This window comes from Sciurus carolinensis, chromosome 11 (genome assembly GCF_902686445.1).
Source record: "Sciurus carolinensis chromosome 11, mSciCar1.2, whole genome shotgun sequence".
NCBI lineage: Eukaryota > Metazoa > Chordata > Mammalia > Rodentia > Sciuridae > Sciurus > Sciurus carolinensis.
This window is the reverse complement of record NC_062223.1, coordinates 67,988,296-68,008,914: the sequence shown is the minus strand read 5'-3', so window position 1 is coordinate 68,008,914 and position 20,619 is coordinate 67,988,296. Positions and strand designations below refer to the sequence as shown.

The window sequence follows — 20,619 nt, the reverse complement described above, 5'->3', positions numbered from 1 at the left end:
TGTACAGATTGGATAAATGAAACAATTGTTCTTTCACTTGTTTTGCTGGTTCTTCCTACCTGTTTTTGATCCTTTACATCTGAAGTATTATTGACATCCTGGACATTTTCCCTGAGCTGGGACCTTTCCAACTTTTCTTGAAGGGATGACTTATTCTTATGTGTCTCATCATCTTCATCAGTTTCTGGGTTGTTTTTCCATTCTTTCATCATTTCTAATACATTGGTAGGTCTCACTGAAGAATGTGTATTTCCCTAATATAAACAATGAATTTTGGTGTTATAAATAGCTTAGATAATTAAAAAGATTCTTACATCTTTTAGTATTATATACTCCCAAATAGATGATAGTCATTTTGGAAAATTACAAAGCTGAACAAACACAAACCTTCTGATGTCCAAGGAATCACACTCCAACCCTACCAAGGCTCACACCTCTTGAATAATATCAGTCATAATATGTCAAAGTTAGAGGGTAAATATTCAGTCTTGAAAGAACAATGCAGTATGCTTGTGCAAAGGATATTATATAGAGCAACTTCCTAAAAAGCTAAACACCCCTTTTCTTTGAAACTAACAGGGGACTGAAAGAATGAAAAAAGTTGCCCAAAGGTTAGTGGGTCTAATACTAACCATAAGTCGATAAGAATGCTGGGTAAGCTATCCCACTCCTTGGCCTACACCCCAAGGACTTAAAATCAGCATATTACAGGGATACAGCCACATCAATGTTCATAGCTGCTCAGTTCACAATAGCCAGATTGTGGAACCAACCTAGATGTCCTTCAATTGATGAATGGATAAAGAAACTGTGGTATATATATACAATGGAATATTACTCAGCCATAAAGAATGATAAAATTATGGCATTTGCAGGCAAATGGATGAAATTGGAGAATATCATGCTAAGTGAGATAAGCCAATCTCAAAAAAACAAAGGATGAATGATATCGCTAATAAGTGGATGATGACACATAATGGGGGGTGGGAGGGGTTAGTGTTAGGGTTAGAGTTAGGGTTAGGGAGGGGGGCAAGAATGGAGGAAGGAAGGACTGTATAGAGGGAAAAGAGGGGTGGGAGGGGTGGGGGGAAGGGAAAAAATAACAGAATGAATCAAACAGCATTACCCTATGTAAATTTATGATTACACAAATGGTATGCCTTTACTCCATGTACAAACAGAGAAACAACATGTGTCCCATTTGTTTACAATAAAAAAAAAAGAATGCTGGGTAAAAAAAAGTCTAACTTTCATTGAGTAGTTAAAGAAGTATATCTAAGAATACAGATACTTGATCTGAAAGCCCTTGTCTGAAATATTTATACAAAATGTGATCATTTTGATTATAATTATCTAATTGTACTGTTTTTTATCTAGATATGACTATATCAGACCCAAACTGACAATTTTGTATTAACTATATTTTACTGAATATAATATTCCATTTAATATGTCAAGAAATACATGAATACAGATTCAAATGGCTCTTGCTTGTCTAGGCAAGTATTAGTTTTTATCCTAATTCACACTGTGCACACTGTGCAAGAAGTTTGGATCATTTTTTAACTAAAATGACAAGTTCAAGTATAGGCACAGCTATGGGGCAATTCTAAATTAATCTGGTATGTAGGTGGATTGTTAAACATCAATGACACAAAAAACTATGAAATAGGGTACCTTAACTGAGGACATCTGAATACACTATTGAGGATTTAGTGATTTTACTATATTCATGGTTGAAGACAGACAAACATTAAATACAGGATGATAATAACAGATGAGGTTCATTATGTGATTATTTCCTGTGGTTCTTCTATTTCACCTTGTTTTAAGAAGGTCAATATCTTTACCACTTTCACAGCATCCAAGTACATCTTACATGAACTAGTTCACTCATTATCCTCCACCCACTTGCTTCAGAATGCCTAAACAGTTCCTTTCTGCCAACTCAGAGTCTACATTTCCTCTAAGATTCAATTTAGGAATCATCTCTGTCAGGTATCCCAAGTACATAGTCAACTTAAACTCAAGTGAAGCACAGAGGGAGGCTCAGAGATAGCAACCATAGGAGAATTGAAGTCATCTAGAATAATGATGGCTTCAGAGCTCTCATCTGAATGAGTTCTAATCTTCAGGGCTCTGCTTGATCCCTGTGATCCATCTATCTTCAATTACACTTCTTAGCTTCATCCTGACCCCTAATCCTAATTGTTATAAATTCAAGTGTCCAGGCTTCTGTTATGCAAGTGTACACAATTTTGCCTCAAATTTATTTTTTCCCTAAATGAGAAAGACAATCTGACATACTTATTTTAGTCAGTTTTTTTGTTGCCGTGACTTAAAGGATCTGACCAGAACAACTGTGGACAAGGAAAGGTTTATTTGAGGGCTCACAGTTTGACAGGTCTTAGTCCATAGAAGTCCAGCTCCATTCCTTAGGGCTCAAACATCATGGTGGGAGAAGGTGGCGGAGGAAAACAGCTCACATCATGGTGATCAGGAAGCAGGGAGAGAGAAAGAGTCCACTTGCCAAATATAAATATATGCCTGAAGTCACACCCCAATTCCCACCTCCTCCAGCCACACCCTACCACTTCAGTTACCACTGAGTTAATCCTTATCAGGGAATAAAATCACTGATTAAGACTCTCATAACCCAACCATTTCTTCTCTGTACCTTCTTGCATTATCTTGCACATGAGCTTTTGGGGAATACCTCACAGCCAAACCACAGTAATACCCATGTCTGTAATCTCAGTCCTCAGGGGCTAGACTTTCCCCAGGTTAAGTAGTATACTGTAGTAGTCACTAATGCTATTCACCTAATATTTCTTCTTCCTAGGCACATGGTAAAATTTCACTTCTCTACCCTTTTTGGGACATGACCATGTGATGTACTTTGGCCAGTGAAATGTAATTGGAAATGGTATATATCACTTCTGGGTGGAAACTAAGAGACAATGTGCAATTCATCATGTTCCCTAGTCCTACCTTGGTAGTATATTAGCAAAGATATGGAGTCCCCCTCAGTCTGGGTCCTGAGTGAGAACAAAGTGAAAAGCCTCTGTTCCTCCTTCTACCCAATCTGCAAAGAAAGGTAGTAAGAGCGCCAAGATTTGTGAACATTCATGAAGAAGCATTGGTCAAATACTAAGATTTGGATTTAATTCCTTAATAGACAGTCCCCACAAATGGAGACACAAACATAGTTCCTCATCTAACAAATCTTTTTCCATTATTAATAAATCTTAATTGTACAAATTAATGGGTTTCACTATGACATTTTCATACCATGCCATGACCAGGTCCACCTTCTCTTTTGCCCTCTCCTACTCTCCTCTCTCTCCCCACAATCTCCTTCCCATTCCCTAATAATCCCTATTCTATTTTTAGGTCTTTTTGTTTGTTTTTTTCCACACATGAGAGAAAACATTAGATACTTGACTTTTTAAGTCTGGCTTATTTCATGATGTCCTCCATTTCCATTCATTTTTCTGCAAATGACAGGATTTCATTCTTCTTTATGGCTGAACACTACTCCATTGTGTTTATATAGCATGTTTTCTTCATGCATATTCATCTGTTGATGGGCATCCAGGTTGATTCCTTATTTCAGCTATTGTGCATAGTGCTACAATACACATGGGGTGCAGAGATCTCACTTGTACACCGACTTCCTTCAGATAAGGAATGGTAGAGCTGGATCATGGGGTAATTCTGTTTTTATTTTTGAGAAAACTTCACATTTTTTTCATAGTGGTTGTACTAATTTACATTCCCACCAACATTGTATAAGGGTTCCTTTTTCTCCACATCCTCACCAGCATTTGTTTTTTTAATAATAACCATCTGGGTGAGATAAACTTTCAACACAATTTTGATTTTCATTTCTCAATGCCTAAATATAGAAAATCTGGCTTTTTAAGGAGAGTGCCTGTCAGTGTTGTGTAAACATTTAATAAGTATTTTTAATGAATGAACAAATAATACGTATGAGATGGAGTGAAACAAAATTGGTAAAGATAAAGGGAACATTTTGGATTTTTGGCATATATCATTTTCTTTTTTTGTAAAAAGCTAGAACCCTTCTCTTTGTAATGTTTCTAGGAATAAGTTTTAATAAAAAGGGAACACTTTTTATAAGCACATATAAAAGGATGATCAACTTCATAAATCTAAATAATAATGTGTCAACTTTCACCTAATAGATGGATATAGATGTAAATTTGATAATGCCCTGTTTGTGAGGGTGTGGGGAAACAAGCAGTCTCATCTCTAGTTTCTTATGGGAGAGTAAAGCAAAAGTCTATCAAAATGCATGTTTTTGCGGGGTGCAGTGGTATGTGCCTGTAACCCCAGCAACTCAGACGGAGGATTCAAGTTTGAAACTAGCCTCAGTAACTTAGCAAGGCTCTAAGAAATTTAGTAAGAACTTGTTTCTAATAATAATAATAATAATAATAATAATAATAATAATAACAGTATGTAGCTCAGTGGTTAAATGCCTTTGGGTTCAATCCCCAGTACAAAAAAAAAAAAAAGAAAAAAAAGAGCACATTCTTACTGTTGAGAATTTATCCTATAGCTATGCTAACATAGTATGCAAACATATTTATTTATTTATTTATTTATTTTAAGAAACTGGTATTTATTTTCTGTAACTTTATTTCTATTTTGCTTAATAAGTGTATGGAAAACAGCTCAAGACACTCAGTGGTTGTTCCTACCCACTCAGTGGCCTGAGCAGTGGAAGCTGCAGATCACTCTTCAGTGGCCGGCTGGGCACTCCAGTCTTCAGTAGGGAACTGCCAGATAGGCACAGAGGGCACCTGCACACCTTCAGACCCGTCTGCAACCTCAGGGAGCAGCCGTGATCTCAGGAACAAGAGCAGTCCATTCACCCTGAAATCCCTCCGTGGTCTCAGCTTTTTCAGCGGCAGCCTGCTCTTCCTTTGCAACCTCTTCAGGATCTCTGTAGAAGTCGAGATCAGGAACACTGCCCATGCATGTTCACGGGAAATGGTGCCACACATGCTCAGAACTTCTCAGGCCAGCATCCACCACATCAGACCCACAGAATGAGCTCCCTTATTGTTGCATGGAATGGCAGCGTCCACATAGAGCAGAGGAGAGTCTGTGTTACACAGAACAATAGTAGGCAGATTGACACAAGATGCTTCTGTAAGAGGCTGGTGGTCAGCCCTGGGATCAGTAACCACCAGAAGATGTGGCTCCTGGAAGGTCATGTGGATCAGGTTAGTGATCATTCCAGGAGCGAAGCGGCCAGCCTAGGTGTGGCTCTGGTGGCAGCAGCAAACTTCAGCACAGCCCACTGGCCAGTATTCCAAGAGGATATGACACTGACATCAGCAGGGTTTTTAATGGCAACAATGGCACGAGCTGCCAGCAGAAACCTCTCCCAGGTCCTCTTCAGATTCCTGATGTAGATGCCACCACTTTTCCTTTTGTAGATATATTGTTCCATCTGGAATCAAGGTTGGTGCAACTTAAGTGGATTCCTGCTGCACGGAATTTGAGGACATCCACTTCCTTCATTTGTAGGACATCAAGGACTTGGGACATTGCGACAGTTTCCCTTTAAGTCATGACAGAAATCAAGAAATCTGCAGGGACACTATAAGCTTATAGGAGGGAAACTGAAATACCTTGGATTCCCACTGCTAGAGGGGAAGATACATGAACAACATGAGAAAACAAGTAAAGAAAGTATCCCAAACAAACCAAGAGGTTAGGTCAATAGAACCCAATGACAACATGGCAAGAGAAATGTCAGAAAGGGAGCTCAGAATGTACATAACTAAAATGATCCAAGAGGCAAATGATGTGATAAGAGAGCAAATGCAGGTAATGAATGAGCACACCAATAAACAGTTAAAAGAGTAAATACAGGAAGCAAAAGATCATTTCAATGGAGATAGATTTTGAAAAAAAAAAAAAACAGAAATCCTTGAAATGAAGGAAACAATAAACCAAATTAAAAACTCAATAGAAAGCATAACCAAGACTGGATCACTTGGAAAACAGAACCTCAGACAATGAAGAAAAAAAAGAGTTAATCTTGAAAACAAAGTTGACCAAACAGAGAAGATGGTAAGGAATCATGAACAGAACCTCCAAGAATTATAGGATAATCATGAAAAGAACAAATTTAAGAATTATTGGGATTGAGGAAGGCACAGAGATACAAACTAAAGGAATGAATAATCTATTCAAGGGGGCGATCCAAGATGGCGGCCTAGAGGGAGACTGTACCCCCAGTCGCTCCAGAACCCTGGAGTTAAGAAGGGGAGGCATTGAGAGACTCGGACTGAAACAGAGCCACGGGTGAGTCTGCCCACTGGGTAAAGCTCGGCCCGGGTGGCAGGCCCAGATAGAGGTGGCTTATCGGAGCTGGGCAGGGCAGCTAGAGTCATTCACAGGCAGCCCTGCGCACTCCGGCGGTGGGCCCCGCCCACACAGCCAGCTTCTCCAGGTTCTCGGAACGGAACTGGCCCGATAGTGAGAGCCTTTCTGACCAGAACAAGCTCCGAGTCCCGGAGCCACTGCAGCGCAGCGTACTCTGGCAACGAACCAGCGGAGAGCCGCGATCAGCAAGCGGCCTCTGGGATTAGGACAGGGCAGCCAGAGACCTCTTCAGGCGGCTCTGCCCACTCCGGCTGCAGGCTCTCTTCACGGGGCGATCCAAGATGGCGGCCTAGAGGGAGACTGCACCCCAAGTCGCTCCAGAACCCAGGAGTTAAAAAGGGGAGGCATTGAGAGACTCGGACTGAAATAGAGTCACAGGTGAGTCTGCCCACTGGGTAAAGCTCGGCCCGGGTGGCAGGCCCAGATAGAGGTGGCTTATTGGAGCCGGGCAGGGCAGCTAGAGTCTTCCCAAGGTAGCCTTCCACACTCCGGCAGTGGGCTCCTCCCACATGGCCAGCTGCACGGTGCAGGACCACAGTGAGAGCATTTCCGCACAGAGCCAGTTCCAAACCGTGGAACCAGTAGGGGGCTAGGGGCAGTTTTCTTCGGATGAGCTGCTTTATCAGATTCCTCCAAGACATCAGGCTACTGAAGGCTGGGAGGTGATACACTGGAAATCTACCGGGACATTATAAGCCAGTAGCGGAAAACTGCAATATCTCAGGGTCCCACTGACAACTGATCAATATGAGAAAACAAGGGAAGAAAATGCCCCAAACAAACCTAGATACTACATCAATAAAACCCAATGACAGCACAGCAGAAGAAATGTCAGAAAGGGAGTTCAGAATGTACGTAATTAAAACGATCAGGGAAGCTAATGAGGAGATGAAAGAGCAAATGCAGGCATTGAAGGAGGAGATGAAAGAGCAAATGCAGGCATTAAATGATCGCACCAATCAACAGTTAAAAGACCAAATACGGGAAGCAAGAGATCATTTCAATAAAGAGTTAGAGATACTGAAAAAAAAACAAACTGAAATCCTTGAAATGAAGGAAACAATAAACCAAGTTAAAAACTCCATAGAAAGCATAACCAATAGGATAGAACACCTGGAAGACAGAACCTCAGACATTGAAGACAAATTATTTAATCTTGAAAGCAAAGTTGGCCAAACAGAAAAGATGGTAAGAAATCATGAACAGAATCTACAAGATTTATGGGATATCATGAAAAGGCCAAATTTAAGAATTATTGGGATTGAGGAAGGCTTAGAGGAACAAACCAAAGGAATGAACAATCTATTCAATGAAATAATATCAGAAAATTTCCCAGATCTGAAGAATGAAATGGAAAACCAAGTACAAGAGGCTTATAGAACTCCAAACATACAAAATTACAACAGACCCACACCAAGGCACATTATTATGAAAATACCTAACATACAAAATAAAGACAGAATTTTAAAGGCCGCGAGAGAAAAGAATCAAATTACATTCAGAGGGAAACCAATAAGAATATCAGCAGATTTTTCAATCCAGACCCTAAAAGCTAGAAGGGCCTGGAACAACATATACCAAGCCCTGAAAGAAAACGGATGCCAACCAAGAATCTTATACCCAGCAAAACTTACTTTCAAATTTGACGATGAAATAAGATCCTTCCATGATAAACAAAAGCTAAAGGAATTTACAAAAAGAAAGCCAGCATTACAGAACATTCTCAGCAAAATATTCCATGAGGAAGAGATGAAAAACAACGATGCAAATCAGCAACAGGAGGCGCTAGTCTAAAGGAATAGCCAAATAAAGGAGAAACCAAATCATGTCAAAAACAAATATGAGTCAATTGACTGGGAATACAAATCATATCACAATAATAACCCTGAATGTTAATGGCCTGAATTCATCAATCAAAAGACACAGACTGGCAGATTGGATTAAAAAGAAAAATCCAACAATATGCTGCCTGCAAGAGACTCACCTCATAGAAAGAGACACCCATAGACTAAAGGTGAAAGGATGGGGAAAAACATACCATGCACACGGACACAGCAAAAAAGCTGGAGTATCCATCCTCATCTCAGATAATGTGGACTTCAAACCAAAACTAGTCAGAAGGGATAAAGAAGGACATTACATGCTGCTTAAGGGAAGCATAAATCAGCAAGACATAACAATCATAAATATCTATGCCCCGAACATTGGCTCATCCACGTACGTCAAACAAATCCTTCTCAATTACAGAATTCAAATAGACCACAACACAATAATACTAGGCGATTTTAACACACCTCTCTCACCACTGGATAGATCGTCCAAACAAAAATTGAACAAAGAAACTATAGATCTCAACAACACAATCAGCAATTTAGACTTAACGGACATATATAGAATATACCATCCAACAAAGAACGAATACACTTTCTTCTCAGCAGCACATGGATCCTTCTCTAAAATAGACCATATTTTATGCCACAAAGCTACTGTTAGCAAATACAAGAAGATAGAGATACTACCTTGTACTCTATCAGATCATAATGGATTGAAATTAGAAATAAATGACAGAATAAAAAACAGAAACTTCTCCAATACCTGAAGACTAAATAATACACTATTATATGATGAATGGATAACAGAAGACATCAGGAGGGAAATAAAAAAATTCTTAGAAGTAAACGAGAACAAAGACACATCATATCAAAATCTCTGGGACACTATGAAAGCAGTACTTAGAGGAAGATTTATTTCATGGGGTGCATTCAAAAAAGAAGTAGAAATCAACAAATAAATGACTTAACACTACAGCTCAAAGCGCTAGAAAAAGAAGAGCAGACCAATACCAAAAGTAGTAGAAGACAGGAAATAGTTAAAATCAGAGCCGAAATCAACGAAATCGAAACAAAAGAAACAATTGGAAAAATTAACAAAATAAATAGTTGGTTCTTTGAAAAAATAAATAAAATTGATAAACCCTTAGCCACACTAACAAAGAGAAAGAGGGAGAAAACTCAAATTACTAAAATTCGGAATGAACAAGGAAACATCACAACAGACACGAGTGAAATACAAAACATAATTAGAAGTTATTTCGAAAATCTATACTCCAACAAAACAGAAAACCTTGAAGACATCAACAAATTTCTAGAGACATATGAACTACCTAAACTGAACGAGGAGGACATACACAACTTAAATAAACCAATTTCAAGCAATGAAATAGAAGAGGTCATCAAAAGCCTACCAACAAAGAAAAGTCCAGGACCAGATGGGTTCTCAGCCGAGTTCTACAAAACCTTTAAAGAAGAGCTCATTCCAATACTTCTCAAACTATTCCATGAAATAGAAGAGGAGGGAACCCTACCAAACTCGTTCTATGAAGCCAATATCACCCTGATACCTAAACCAGACAGAGACACATCGAGGAAAGAAAATTTCAGACCAATATCCTTAATGAATATCGATGCAAAAATTCTCAACAAAATTTTAGCAAATCGCATACAAATATATATTAAAAAGATAGTGCACCACGATCAAGTGGGTTTTATCCCAGGGATGCAAGGTTGGTTCAACATTCGGAAATCAATAAATGTCATTCACCATATCAACAAACTTAAAGTTAAGAATCACATGATTATTTCAATAGATGCAGAAAAAGCATTTGATAAAATACAGCATCCCTTCATGCTCAAAACACTAGAAAAAATTGGGGTAGTGGGAACATTCCTAAACATTATAAAGGCAATCTACACTAAACCCATGGCTAATATCATTCTAAATGGTGAAAAACTGAAAGCGTTCCCCCTAAAAACTGGAACAAGGCAGGGATGCCCTCTTTCACCGCTTCTATTCAACATCGTCCTTGAGACTCTAGCCAGAGCAATCAGACAAACCAAAGAAATTAAAGGCATACGAATAGGAAAAGAAGAACTCAAACTATCCCTGTTCGCTGATGACATGATTATATATTTAGAGGAACCTGGAAATTCCACCAGAAAACTTTTAGAACTCATAAGTGAATTCAGTAAAGTAGCAGGTTACAAGATCAATGCTCATAAATCCAATGCATTTTTATACATAAGTGATGAATCTTCAGAAAGAGAAATTAGGAAAACTACCCCATTCACAATAGCATCGAAAAAAATAAAATACTTGGGAATCAATCTCACAAAAGAGGTGAAAGACCTCTACAATGAGAACTACAGAACACTAAAGAAAGAAATTAAAGAAAACCTTAGAAGATGGAAAGATCTCCCATGTTCCTGGATAGGCAGAATTAATATTGTCAAAATGGCTATACTACCTAAAGTGCTATACAGATTCAATGCAATTCCAATTAAAATCCCAATGATGTACCTTGCAGAAATAGAGCAAGCAATTATGAAATTCATCTGGAAGAATAAAAAACCTAGAATAGCTAAAGCAATCCTCAGTAGCAAGAGCGAAGCAGGGGGTATCGCAATACCAGATCTTCAACTCTACTACAAAGCAATAGTAACAAAAACGGCATGGTATTGGTACCAAAATAGACAGGTAGATCAATGGTACAGAATAGAGGACATGGACACAAACCCAAATAGATACAATTTTCTCATACTAGACAAAGGTTCCAACAATATGCAATGGAGAAAAGATAGCCTCTTCAACAAATGGTGCTGGGAAAACTGGAAAACTATATGCAATAGAATGAAATTAAACCCCTATCTCTCACCCTACACAAAACTCAACTCAAAATGGATCAAGGACCTCGGAATCAGTTCAGAGACCCTGCATCTTATAGAAGAAAAAGTAGGTCCAAATCTTCAACTTGTTGGCTCAGGATCAGATTTCCTTAACAGGACTCCCATAGCACAAGAAATAAAAGCAAGAATCAACAACTGGGATAGATTCAAACTTAAAAGCTTTCTCTCAGCAAAGGAAACTATCAGAAATGTGAAGAGAGAGCCTACAGAGTGGGAGAATATCTTTGCCACTCATACTTCAGATACAGTGCTAATTTCCAGAATCTATAAAGAACTCAAAAAACTCTACACGAAGAATACAAATAATCCAATCAACAAATGGGCTAAGGAAATGAACAGACACTTCACAGAAGAAGATGTACAAGTAATCAACAGATATATGAAAAAATGTTCAACATCCCTAGTAATAAGGGAAATGCAAATCAAAACTACCCTAAGATTTCATCTCACCCCAATTAGAATGGCGATTATCAAGAATACAAGCAACAATAGGTGTTGGCGAGGATGTGGTGAAAAAGGAACACTCATACATTGCTGGTGGGGTTGCAAATTAGTGCAGTCACTCTGGAAAGCAGTGTGGAGATTCCTCAGAAAGCTTGGAATGGAACCACCATTTGACCCAGCTATCCCACTCCTTGGCCTATACCCAAAGGACTTAAAATCAGCATACTACAGAGATACAGCCACATCAGTGTTCATTGCTGCTCAATTCACCATAGCCAGATTGTGGAACCAACCTAGATGCCCTTCAGTTGATGAATGGATAAAGAAACTGTGGCATATTTATACAATGGAATATTACTCCGCAATGAAGAATGATAAAATTATGGCATTTGTAGGCAAATGGTCGAAATTGGAGAATATCATGCTAAGTGAGATAAGCCAATCTCAAAAAACTAAAGGACGAATGATCTCGCTAATAAGCGGATGAGGACATATAATGGGGGGTGGGAGGGGCTAGCATTAGGTTTAGGGTTAGGTTTAGAGTTAGGCTAAGGAGAGCGGCAAGAATGAAGGAAAGAAGGACTGTGTAGAGGGAAAAGAGGGGTGGGAGGGGTGGGGGGAGGGGAAAAATAAAATAAACATCATTACCCTATGTAAATGTAAAAAAAAAAAATTAAAAAAAATAAAAAAATAAAAAACAAATAATCTATTCAATGAAATAATATCAGAAAATTCCCAAACCTGAAGAATGAAATGGAAAATCAAATACAAGAGGTTTACAGGACACCAAATGTACAAATTACAACAAATCCACACCAAGGCACATTATAATGAAAATACCTAACATACAAAATAAAGACAGAATTGTAAAGGCTGCAAGAGAAAAGCATTAGATTACATTCAGGGGGAAGTCAATACGGAATCAATAGATTTTTCAGACCCTAAAAGCAAGAAGGGCATGGAACAACATATTTCAAGGTCTGAAAGAACATAGTTGCCAACGAAGAATCCTATACCTAGCAAAACTTTCAGACTTGAGGAAATAAAATCCTTCCATGATAAACAAAAGTTCAAAGAATTTACAAATAGAAAGCCTGCACTACAGAACATTTTCAGCAAAATATTCCATGAGGAAGAAATGAAAAACAACAATGTAAGTGAGCAAAGGGAGGAACTTCCCTAAAGGAATAGCCAATTAAAGGAGAAACCAAGTCAAATTAAAAGCCAAAAATAAGACAAAATGACCAGGAATACAAGTCATAGCTCAATAATAAATAACCCTGAATATTAATGATCTAAACTCATCAATCAAAAGACATAAACTGGCAGACTGGATTAAGAAGAAAGACCCAACAATATGCTGCCTTCAAGAGACTCATCTCATAGAAAAAGACATTCACAGACAAAAGATGAAAGGATGGGAAAAAACCTACCACACACACAGACTCAGTAAAAAAGCAAGGGTTTTCATCCTTATATCAGATAAAGAGGACTTCAAGTCAAAGTTAGTCAGAAGGGATAAAGAAGGACATTTCATACTGCTTAAGGGAAGCATAAATCAGCAAGACATAACGATCATAAATATTTACATCCCAAGCAATAGCATATCCATGTATGTTAAACAAATCCTTCTCAATTCCAGAAACCAAATAGACAAAAACACAATAATACTAGGTAACTTTAACACACCTCTCTCACCATTGGACAGATCTTCCAAACAAAAATTGAAAAAAGAAACCATAGAACTCAATAACACAATCAATAACTTAGACTTAACAGAAATATATAGAATATTCCATCCATCGAAGAGCAAATACACTTTCTTCTCGGAAGCACATGGATCCTTCTCTAAAATAGATCATATGTTATGCCACAAAACTACTCTTAGCAAATACAAAAAGACAGAGATACTACCTTGCATTCTATCAGATCATAATGGAATAAAATTAGAAATCAATGATAAAATTAAAAAATAGAAACTATTCCAACACCCGGAGACTAAATAATACACTATTGAATGATGCATGGATAACAGAAGACATCAGGGAGAGATAAAAAAAATTCTTAGAGGTAAATGAGAATGGCCATACAACATATCAAAATCTCTGGGACACTATGAAAGCAGTAATAAGAGGAAAATTAATTGCATAAAGCATGCGTATTCAATAAAAGAATAAAAAGTCAACAACCAAATGACCTAACATTACATCTCAAAGCCCTAGAAAAAGAATAGATCAACATCAAAAGTACTAGAAGACAGGAAATAATTAAAATCAGAGCTGAAATCAATGAAATTGAAACAAAAGAAGCAATTCAAAAATATTGACAAAACGATAAGTTTGTTCTTTGAAAAAATAAACAAAATTGATAAACCCTTAGCCACACTAATGAAGAGAAGGAGAGAGAAACTAAAATTCGTGATGGACAAGGAAATATCACAATAGATACTATTGAAATACAAAACATAATTCGAAACTACTTTGAAAATCTATACTTCAACAAAATAGAAAATCTCAAAGACATTGACAGGTTTCTAGAGACATATCATCCACCCAAACTAAATCTGGAGGACATCCACAATTTAAATAGATAGAATTCAATCAATGAAATAGAAGTCATCAACAGCCTACCAACCCAGAAAAGTCCAGGACCAGATGGATTCTCAGTTGAGTTCTACAAGACCTTCCAAGAAGAACTCATTCCAATACTACTCAAAGTATTCCATAAAATAGAAGAGGAGGGAACCCTTTCGAACTCATTCTATGAAGCTAATATCACCCTGATACCAAAACCAGACAAAGACACATTGAGGAAAGAAACTTCAGACCAGTATCCCTAATGAACATAGATGCAAAAATTCTTAACAAAATTTTAGCAAATAGCCCACAAAAACATGTTAAAAAGATAGTGCACCATGATCAAGTGGGTTTCATCCCAGGGATGCAAAGTTGGTTCGACATTCAGAAATCTATAAATGTAATTCACCACATCAACAGGCTTAAACTTAAGAATCACATGATTATTTCAATAGATGCAGAAAAAGCATTTGATGAAATACAACACCCCTTCATGCTCAAAATACTAGAAAAAATAGGGATAGTAGGAACATACCTCAATATTGTAAAGGCTACCTATGCTAAGCCCACAGCCAACATCATTCTAAATGGAGGAAAACTGAAAGCATTCCCCCTAAAAACTGGAACAAGGCAGGGATGCCCTCTTTTACCAATTCTATTCAACATCATCCTTGAAATTCTAGCCAGAGCAATTAGACAGACCAAAGAAATTAAAGGGATACAAAAAGGAAAAGAAGAACTCAAACCACTTGCCAACGACATAATTCTATATTTAGAGGAGCCCAAAAATTCCACCAGAAAACTTCTAGGACACATAAATGAATTCAGCAACGTAGCAGGAGATAAAATCAACACTCATAAATCTAATGCATTTTTATTCATAAGTGATTCATAAGTGATGAATCCTCTGAAAGAGAAATTAGGAAAACTGCCCCATTCACAATAGCCTCAAAAAAAAAAAAATACTCGGGAATCAATCTAACAAAAGAGGTGGAAGACCTCTAATGAGAACTACAGAACATTAGACAAAGAAATTTAAGAAAACCTTAGAAGATGGAAAGATCTCCCATGTTCTTGGATAGGCAGAATTAATACTGTCAAAATGGCCATACTACCAAAAGCACCATACAAATTCAATGCAATTCCAATTAAAATCCCAATGAAATTCCTCATAGAAATAGATAAAGCAATCAAGAAATTCATCTGGAAGAATAAGAGACCCAGAATAGCCAAAGCAACAATGAGCAGGAAGAGTGAAGTAGGAGGTAACACAATATCAGACCTTCAACTATACTACAGAGCAATAGTAACAAAAATGGCATGGTATTGGCATCAAAATAGGCAGGAAGACCAACGGTACAGAATAGAGGACACAGAGACAAACCCACATAAGTACATATATACTTTATCTCATACTAGACAAAGGTGCCAAAAACATACAATGGAGAAAAGATACTCTCTTCAACAAATGGTGCTGGCAAAACTGGAAATCCATATGCAGCAAAATGAAACTAAACCCCTGTCTCTCACCCTACACAAAACTCAACTCGAAATGGATCAAGGACCTAGGAATTAGACCAGAGACCCTGCACTTAACAGAAGAAAAAGTAGGTCCAAATCGTCATCATGTTGGCTTACGACCAGACTTCCTTAACATGACTCCCAAAGCATAAGAAATAAAAGCAGGAATCAATAATTGGGATATGTTCAAACTAAAACGCTTTTTCTCAGCAAAGAAAATAATCAACAATGTGAAGAGAGAGCCTACATAGTGGGAGAAAATCTTTACCACACACAGTTCAGATAGAGCACTAATCTCAAGAATCTATAAAGAACTCAAAAAACTTTACGCCCAAAATACAAATAACCCAATCAATAAATGGGCTAAGGAAATGAGCAGACACTTCACAGAAGAAGATGTACAGTTGATCAACAAATATATGAAAGAATTTTCAACCTCTCTAGTAATAAGAGAAATGCAAATCAAAACTACCCTAAGATTTCATCTCACCCTAATTAGAATGTCAATTATCAAGAATACAAGCAACAATAGATGTTGGTGAGGATGTGGGGAAAAGGTACACTCATACATTGCTGGTGGGGTTGCAAATTGGTGCAACCACTCTGGAAAGCAGTATGGAGATTCCTTAAAAAACTAAGAATGGACCCACCATTTGACCCAACTATCCCACTCCTCGGGTTTATACCCAAAGGACTTAAAATCAGCATACTACAGTGATGCAGCCATATCAATGTTTATAGCAGTTCAATTCACAATCGCTAGATTGTGGAACCATCCTAGATGCCCTTCAATAGATGAATGGATAAAGAAACTGTGATATACATACACAATGGAATATTATTCAGCCATAAAGAAAAATAAAAATATGACATCTGCAGATACATGGATAGAGTTGGAGAATATCATGCTGTGCAATAAGCCAAGCCCAAAACCCAAAGGCCGAATGATTTTTCTAATAAGTGGTTGATGATACATTACAGGGGCAGGGGGAGGTAAGGGAAGAATAGAAGAAGGATTTTGTGTAGATGGAAATGAGGGGTGGAGAGGGGGCAGGGGAAGGAAAGAAAAAAACATGCCTATATCCTTGTCCTTATTTCTTTGCTTTATATATCAATATTGAGAGAAATACATTAAATGTACCATGATGGTGAATTTGCCAATTTCTCCATGTAATTTTTGACATGTATTTCTGAGATTATTTTATTAATTGCATACATATTTATAATTATCATATAATCTTTGAAGTTAGATTTTTATAATTATTATAATGTGAGCTTTCTCAATGATGATTTGTCAAGTATACTTAATATTAATTCAGCTGTATAGGTTTTCTTTGTTCCTATTTACCTGTCTTTCCATTCTGTCTTTCAACATTCTGTGCCTTTGTTTCAAATGTGCTTCTTATAAATAGCCAGATTTTTAAATATTCAATTTGACAATACATTTTTAAACAGGTATTTTTATCCATTTACTTGTCATCATTTCTATATTTGGACTTGTTTCAACCATCTGAATTTATTATTTTAATTAATTCCTCCCATTATGTTTTCTTATTCTTTACTAATTTAAAAGTCTGATTTCTATATGTTCTCTGTTGGCACACTTTCATGTCCCTTTGTTCTTGCTCCCTTCCCAATGCCCATCACATAGCTATTAACTCAAATTTTGATCTTAGGTTATTATGAATAAACTTTCTCTTCTTCTTTGGTTTGATTTTTGTTTATTTGTTTTGTTTTTTAAAAAGATACCAAGACCTAGTGACTCCAGAGGCTGGGACAAGAGAATTGCAAGTTCAAAGCCAGACTCAGCAATAGCAAGACAGTAAGCAACTCAGTGAGATCCTGTCTCTAAACAAAATACAAAATAGGGCTGGGCATGTGGCTCAGTAGTAGAGCACTTGCCTGGCATGTGTGAGGCTCTGGGTTCGATTGTCAGCACCACATATAAATAAATAAATAAATAAATAAATAAATAAATAAATAAATAGAATATTCATTGATAACTAAAAAATATTTTTAAAAAATAGGATTTGTGGCTGAGTGATCAAGTGCCCCTTAGTTCAATACACAGTACCCCACCCCAAAAAGAGATACCAAGAAATCCAACCAAGGTATTTAATTTTAAAGATCTTGCTATACATAACTCTATGCAGCATCTCCTGGATTTGTTTATCCTATTTAAGTACTTCTTTCACCAAGTGTTTTAAGTCTTATACTCTAGTAGCAAACCCTCTGAGGCTATGTATATTTGAAAACATTTTTATTATTCCCTTTCATACAAATGATGATTTCTTTCTTTCTTTTTGTTTTCTATTTTTTGTTTTTGTTTTATATCAAGAATTGAACCCAGGGCAGTTCCACCACTGAGTTACATTCCCACACCATTTTATTCTTTTATTTTGAGACAGCCTCACTAAGTTTCCAAGGCTGAGCCTTGAATTTGCAATCCTCTTGCCTCAGTCTTCCAAGTATTTTGGATTACAGGTGTGCACCACTGAACCTGACTCTTTTTCTGCACCACCATACCTGACTTTTTATCCCTTAATACACTCAAAATATTCCAGTCAATCTTGCATCCTATAATGCTGCAGTATGATTCTTTTTTTTTTAATGAGTTGCTCTTTCTCTTTAGGAGATTTTTTAAATGTCTCTTTATTTTTGATGTTCTCAAATTTTGTCATATTTGGTTGTCTAGTATCCATTTACATCTGAAGTCTTTTTTCTTTCCTTAAATGTGATTAATTTATCTCTATAATTTCTTAAATTTCCTTCTACCCCTTTGTATTTTTCTTTCTGAGGCTCATATGGTTTTTAGCATCTTCACTTTTAATTTCATATATCTTAACATTTCTCTTTTATTTTCAAACTCTTTACCCTCTCCTACTTTCTTTTGTATAAAACTCTGATCCTCTAGTTCTTAATTTATTAACTGCACCTATTTTACTATATATACTACACAAGTGCATTCTATACTTCAACTATTATACTTTTATACCTAAATGATTCTACTTGGTTCTTTTTTAGCATTTCATACTATTGTTTCATATTAGAAACATTTTTCTTTCTCTTTTAGTATGTTCATTTTGTCGATTTTTTAAATTTGGGGGTTGCCTATTCTAAAGTCTCTTTAAATTTTTAAGGTACGACCTAAAAATATCTGAGGAGATGTCCCATTTTTTCAAAATTATTTTCAGAAAAACTAAAGCATAAAATTTTGAATAGACTGTTCCAAAAAACACATCATTTTTTTCCCAATCTACAAAATCAGCAATTCTAAACTTTCTTCTGCAGTATACCATTTTCCCAGTCACCTGAGTTTTCTCTCTCCTACCTAACACTTGTACTTAATTTCAAATTTGTGTTGATTTTCTTCTAATTTCTCTCCTCTTCTCTGTTCCTACTCATTGCCCTAGTTCAATCTTCATTGTCTCAGCACAGTCGTACTTCAATTCTACAAATTCTGCTTGCCATCACGCAGACTACATCATACACTGTTGCTAGAAAACTATTCCTGAAGTTCTGTCTTTTCTGGTCAACAAATCACACACCAACCCACAAACTGAAGGAGTCGACCTATAAAAGTCTCAAACTCGGTTCTACTTGTTCCCAAGTAGCTGCCAGTGCCTACCTTGCTTCCATTTAGATTCTGGCTCTTGGTTCATCTCCCTACTCAGACTTTGACTTCTATCCCTTAACAGTGTTTACATATTTATGGTTCCCTCTAGATTTTCAACTCAAATTTATTGCTAGGCTCTTCCAGCTTTAAACTATTCTCAGGAAGTTCTTCTCTCAGCCGCAAGTCACTAGGTCTAGCCCACAAGCACCATCCAGGTCCACTCACACCACCCTACAAGGTCTGGAAGGATAAAAGAAGAATTCACACAAGCCCAGTTGTAATCATGGTACTTCATTGTCTTTCAATAGTAAGCCATTGCCATACAACCAAGAGTAGAGTCTTAGTCAACATCCAAGAGCAAAACAGCCCTCTCCTGCCTTTCTAGCTTAACTACTACTCCCCCACATGGATTCTATGGGTCTAGAAAAAGAAAACTACCAACTAGTCTCTGAAAATACTTCATGATTTTTATGTCTTCACATAGCCTTTATTAAGTTATTGCCATCTAGAATTCCCCTTCTCTTATCCTAACTCCAAAACTAATTTCTATGTTTACCTATTTTTTATAGTCAGATCACGCATTACCTCCACCTTCAAGTACTTTTTTATAACCCCCTAAAAAGAATAATAGCACTCTGATTGGAAATTCAGTAGTTGTACTGCTATCTATCTATCTATCTATTTGAGTAGATTTATCATCCTCTCCCTGTGGTTTTTTTTTTTTATTGTAAACAAATGGGATACATGTTGTTTCTCTGTTTGTACATGGAGTAAAGGCATACCATTTGTGTAATCATAAATTTACATAGGGTAATGTTGTTTGATTCATTCTGTTATTTTCCCTTCCCCCCTGACCCACCCCTCTTTTCCCTCTATACAGTCCTTCCTTCCTCCATTCTTGCCACCCTCCTTAACCCTAACCCTAAACCTAACCCTAACCCTAACACTAACCCCTCCTGCCCCCCATTATGTGTCATCATCTGCTTATCAGCAAGATCCTTTGTCCTTTGGCTTTTTGAGATTGGCTTATCTCACTTAGCATGATATTCTCCAATTTCATCCATTTGCCTGCAAATGCCATAATTTTATCATTCTTTATGGCTGAGTAATATTCCATGGTATATGTATACCACAGATTCTTTATCCATTCATCAACTGAAGGACATCTAGGTTGGTTCCACAATCTGGTTATTCTGAATTGAGCAGCTATGAACATTGATGTGGCTGTATCTCTGTAGTATGCTGATTTTAAGTCCTTTGGGTATAGGCCAAGGAGTGGGATAGCTGGGTCAAA

The 20,619-nt window shown here is 37.1% G+C and overlaps 1 protein-coding gene across 4 annotated transcripts in view; it reads right to left on the bottom strand.

The window, feature by feature from the left end:
• The window catches only part of Stk33 (serine/threonine kinase 33), a 204,619-nt gene that overhangs the window by 31,995 nt on the left and 152,005 nt on the right, over nt 1-20,619 (bottom strand). For 3 of the 4 annotated variants that reach the window (XM_047517616.1, XM_047517615.1, XM_047517617.1), the window contains one exon: nt 60-254. The exons of the other annotated variant lie outside the window; for it this stretch is intronic. In XM_047517616.1, the coding sequence (XP_047373572.1) occupies nt 60-254 (195 nt within the window). The remainder of the gene's footprint in view (nt 1-59; nt 255-20,619) is intronic. 4 annotated transcript variants of the gene reach the window in all.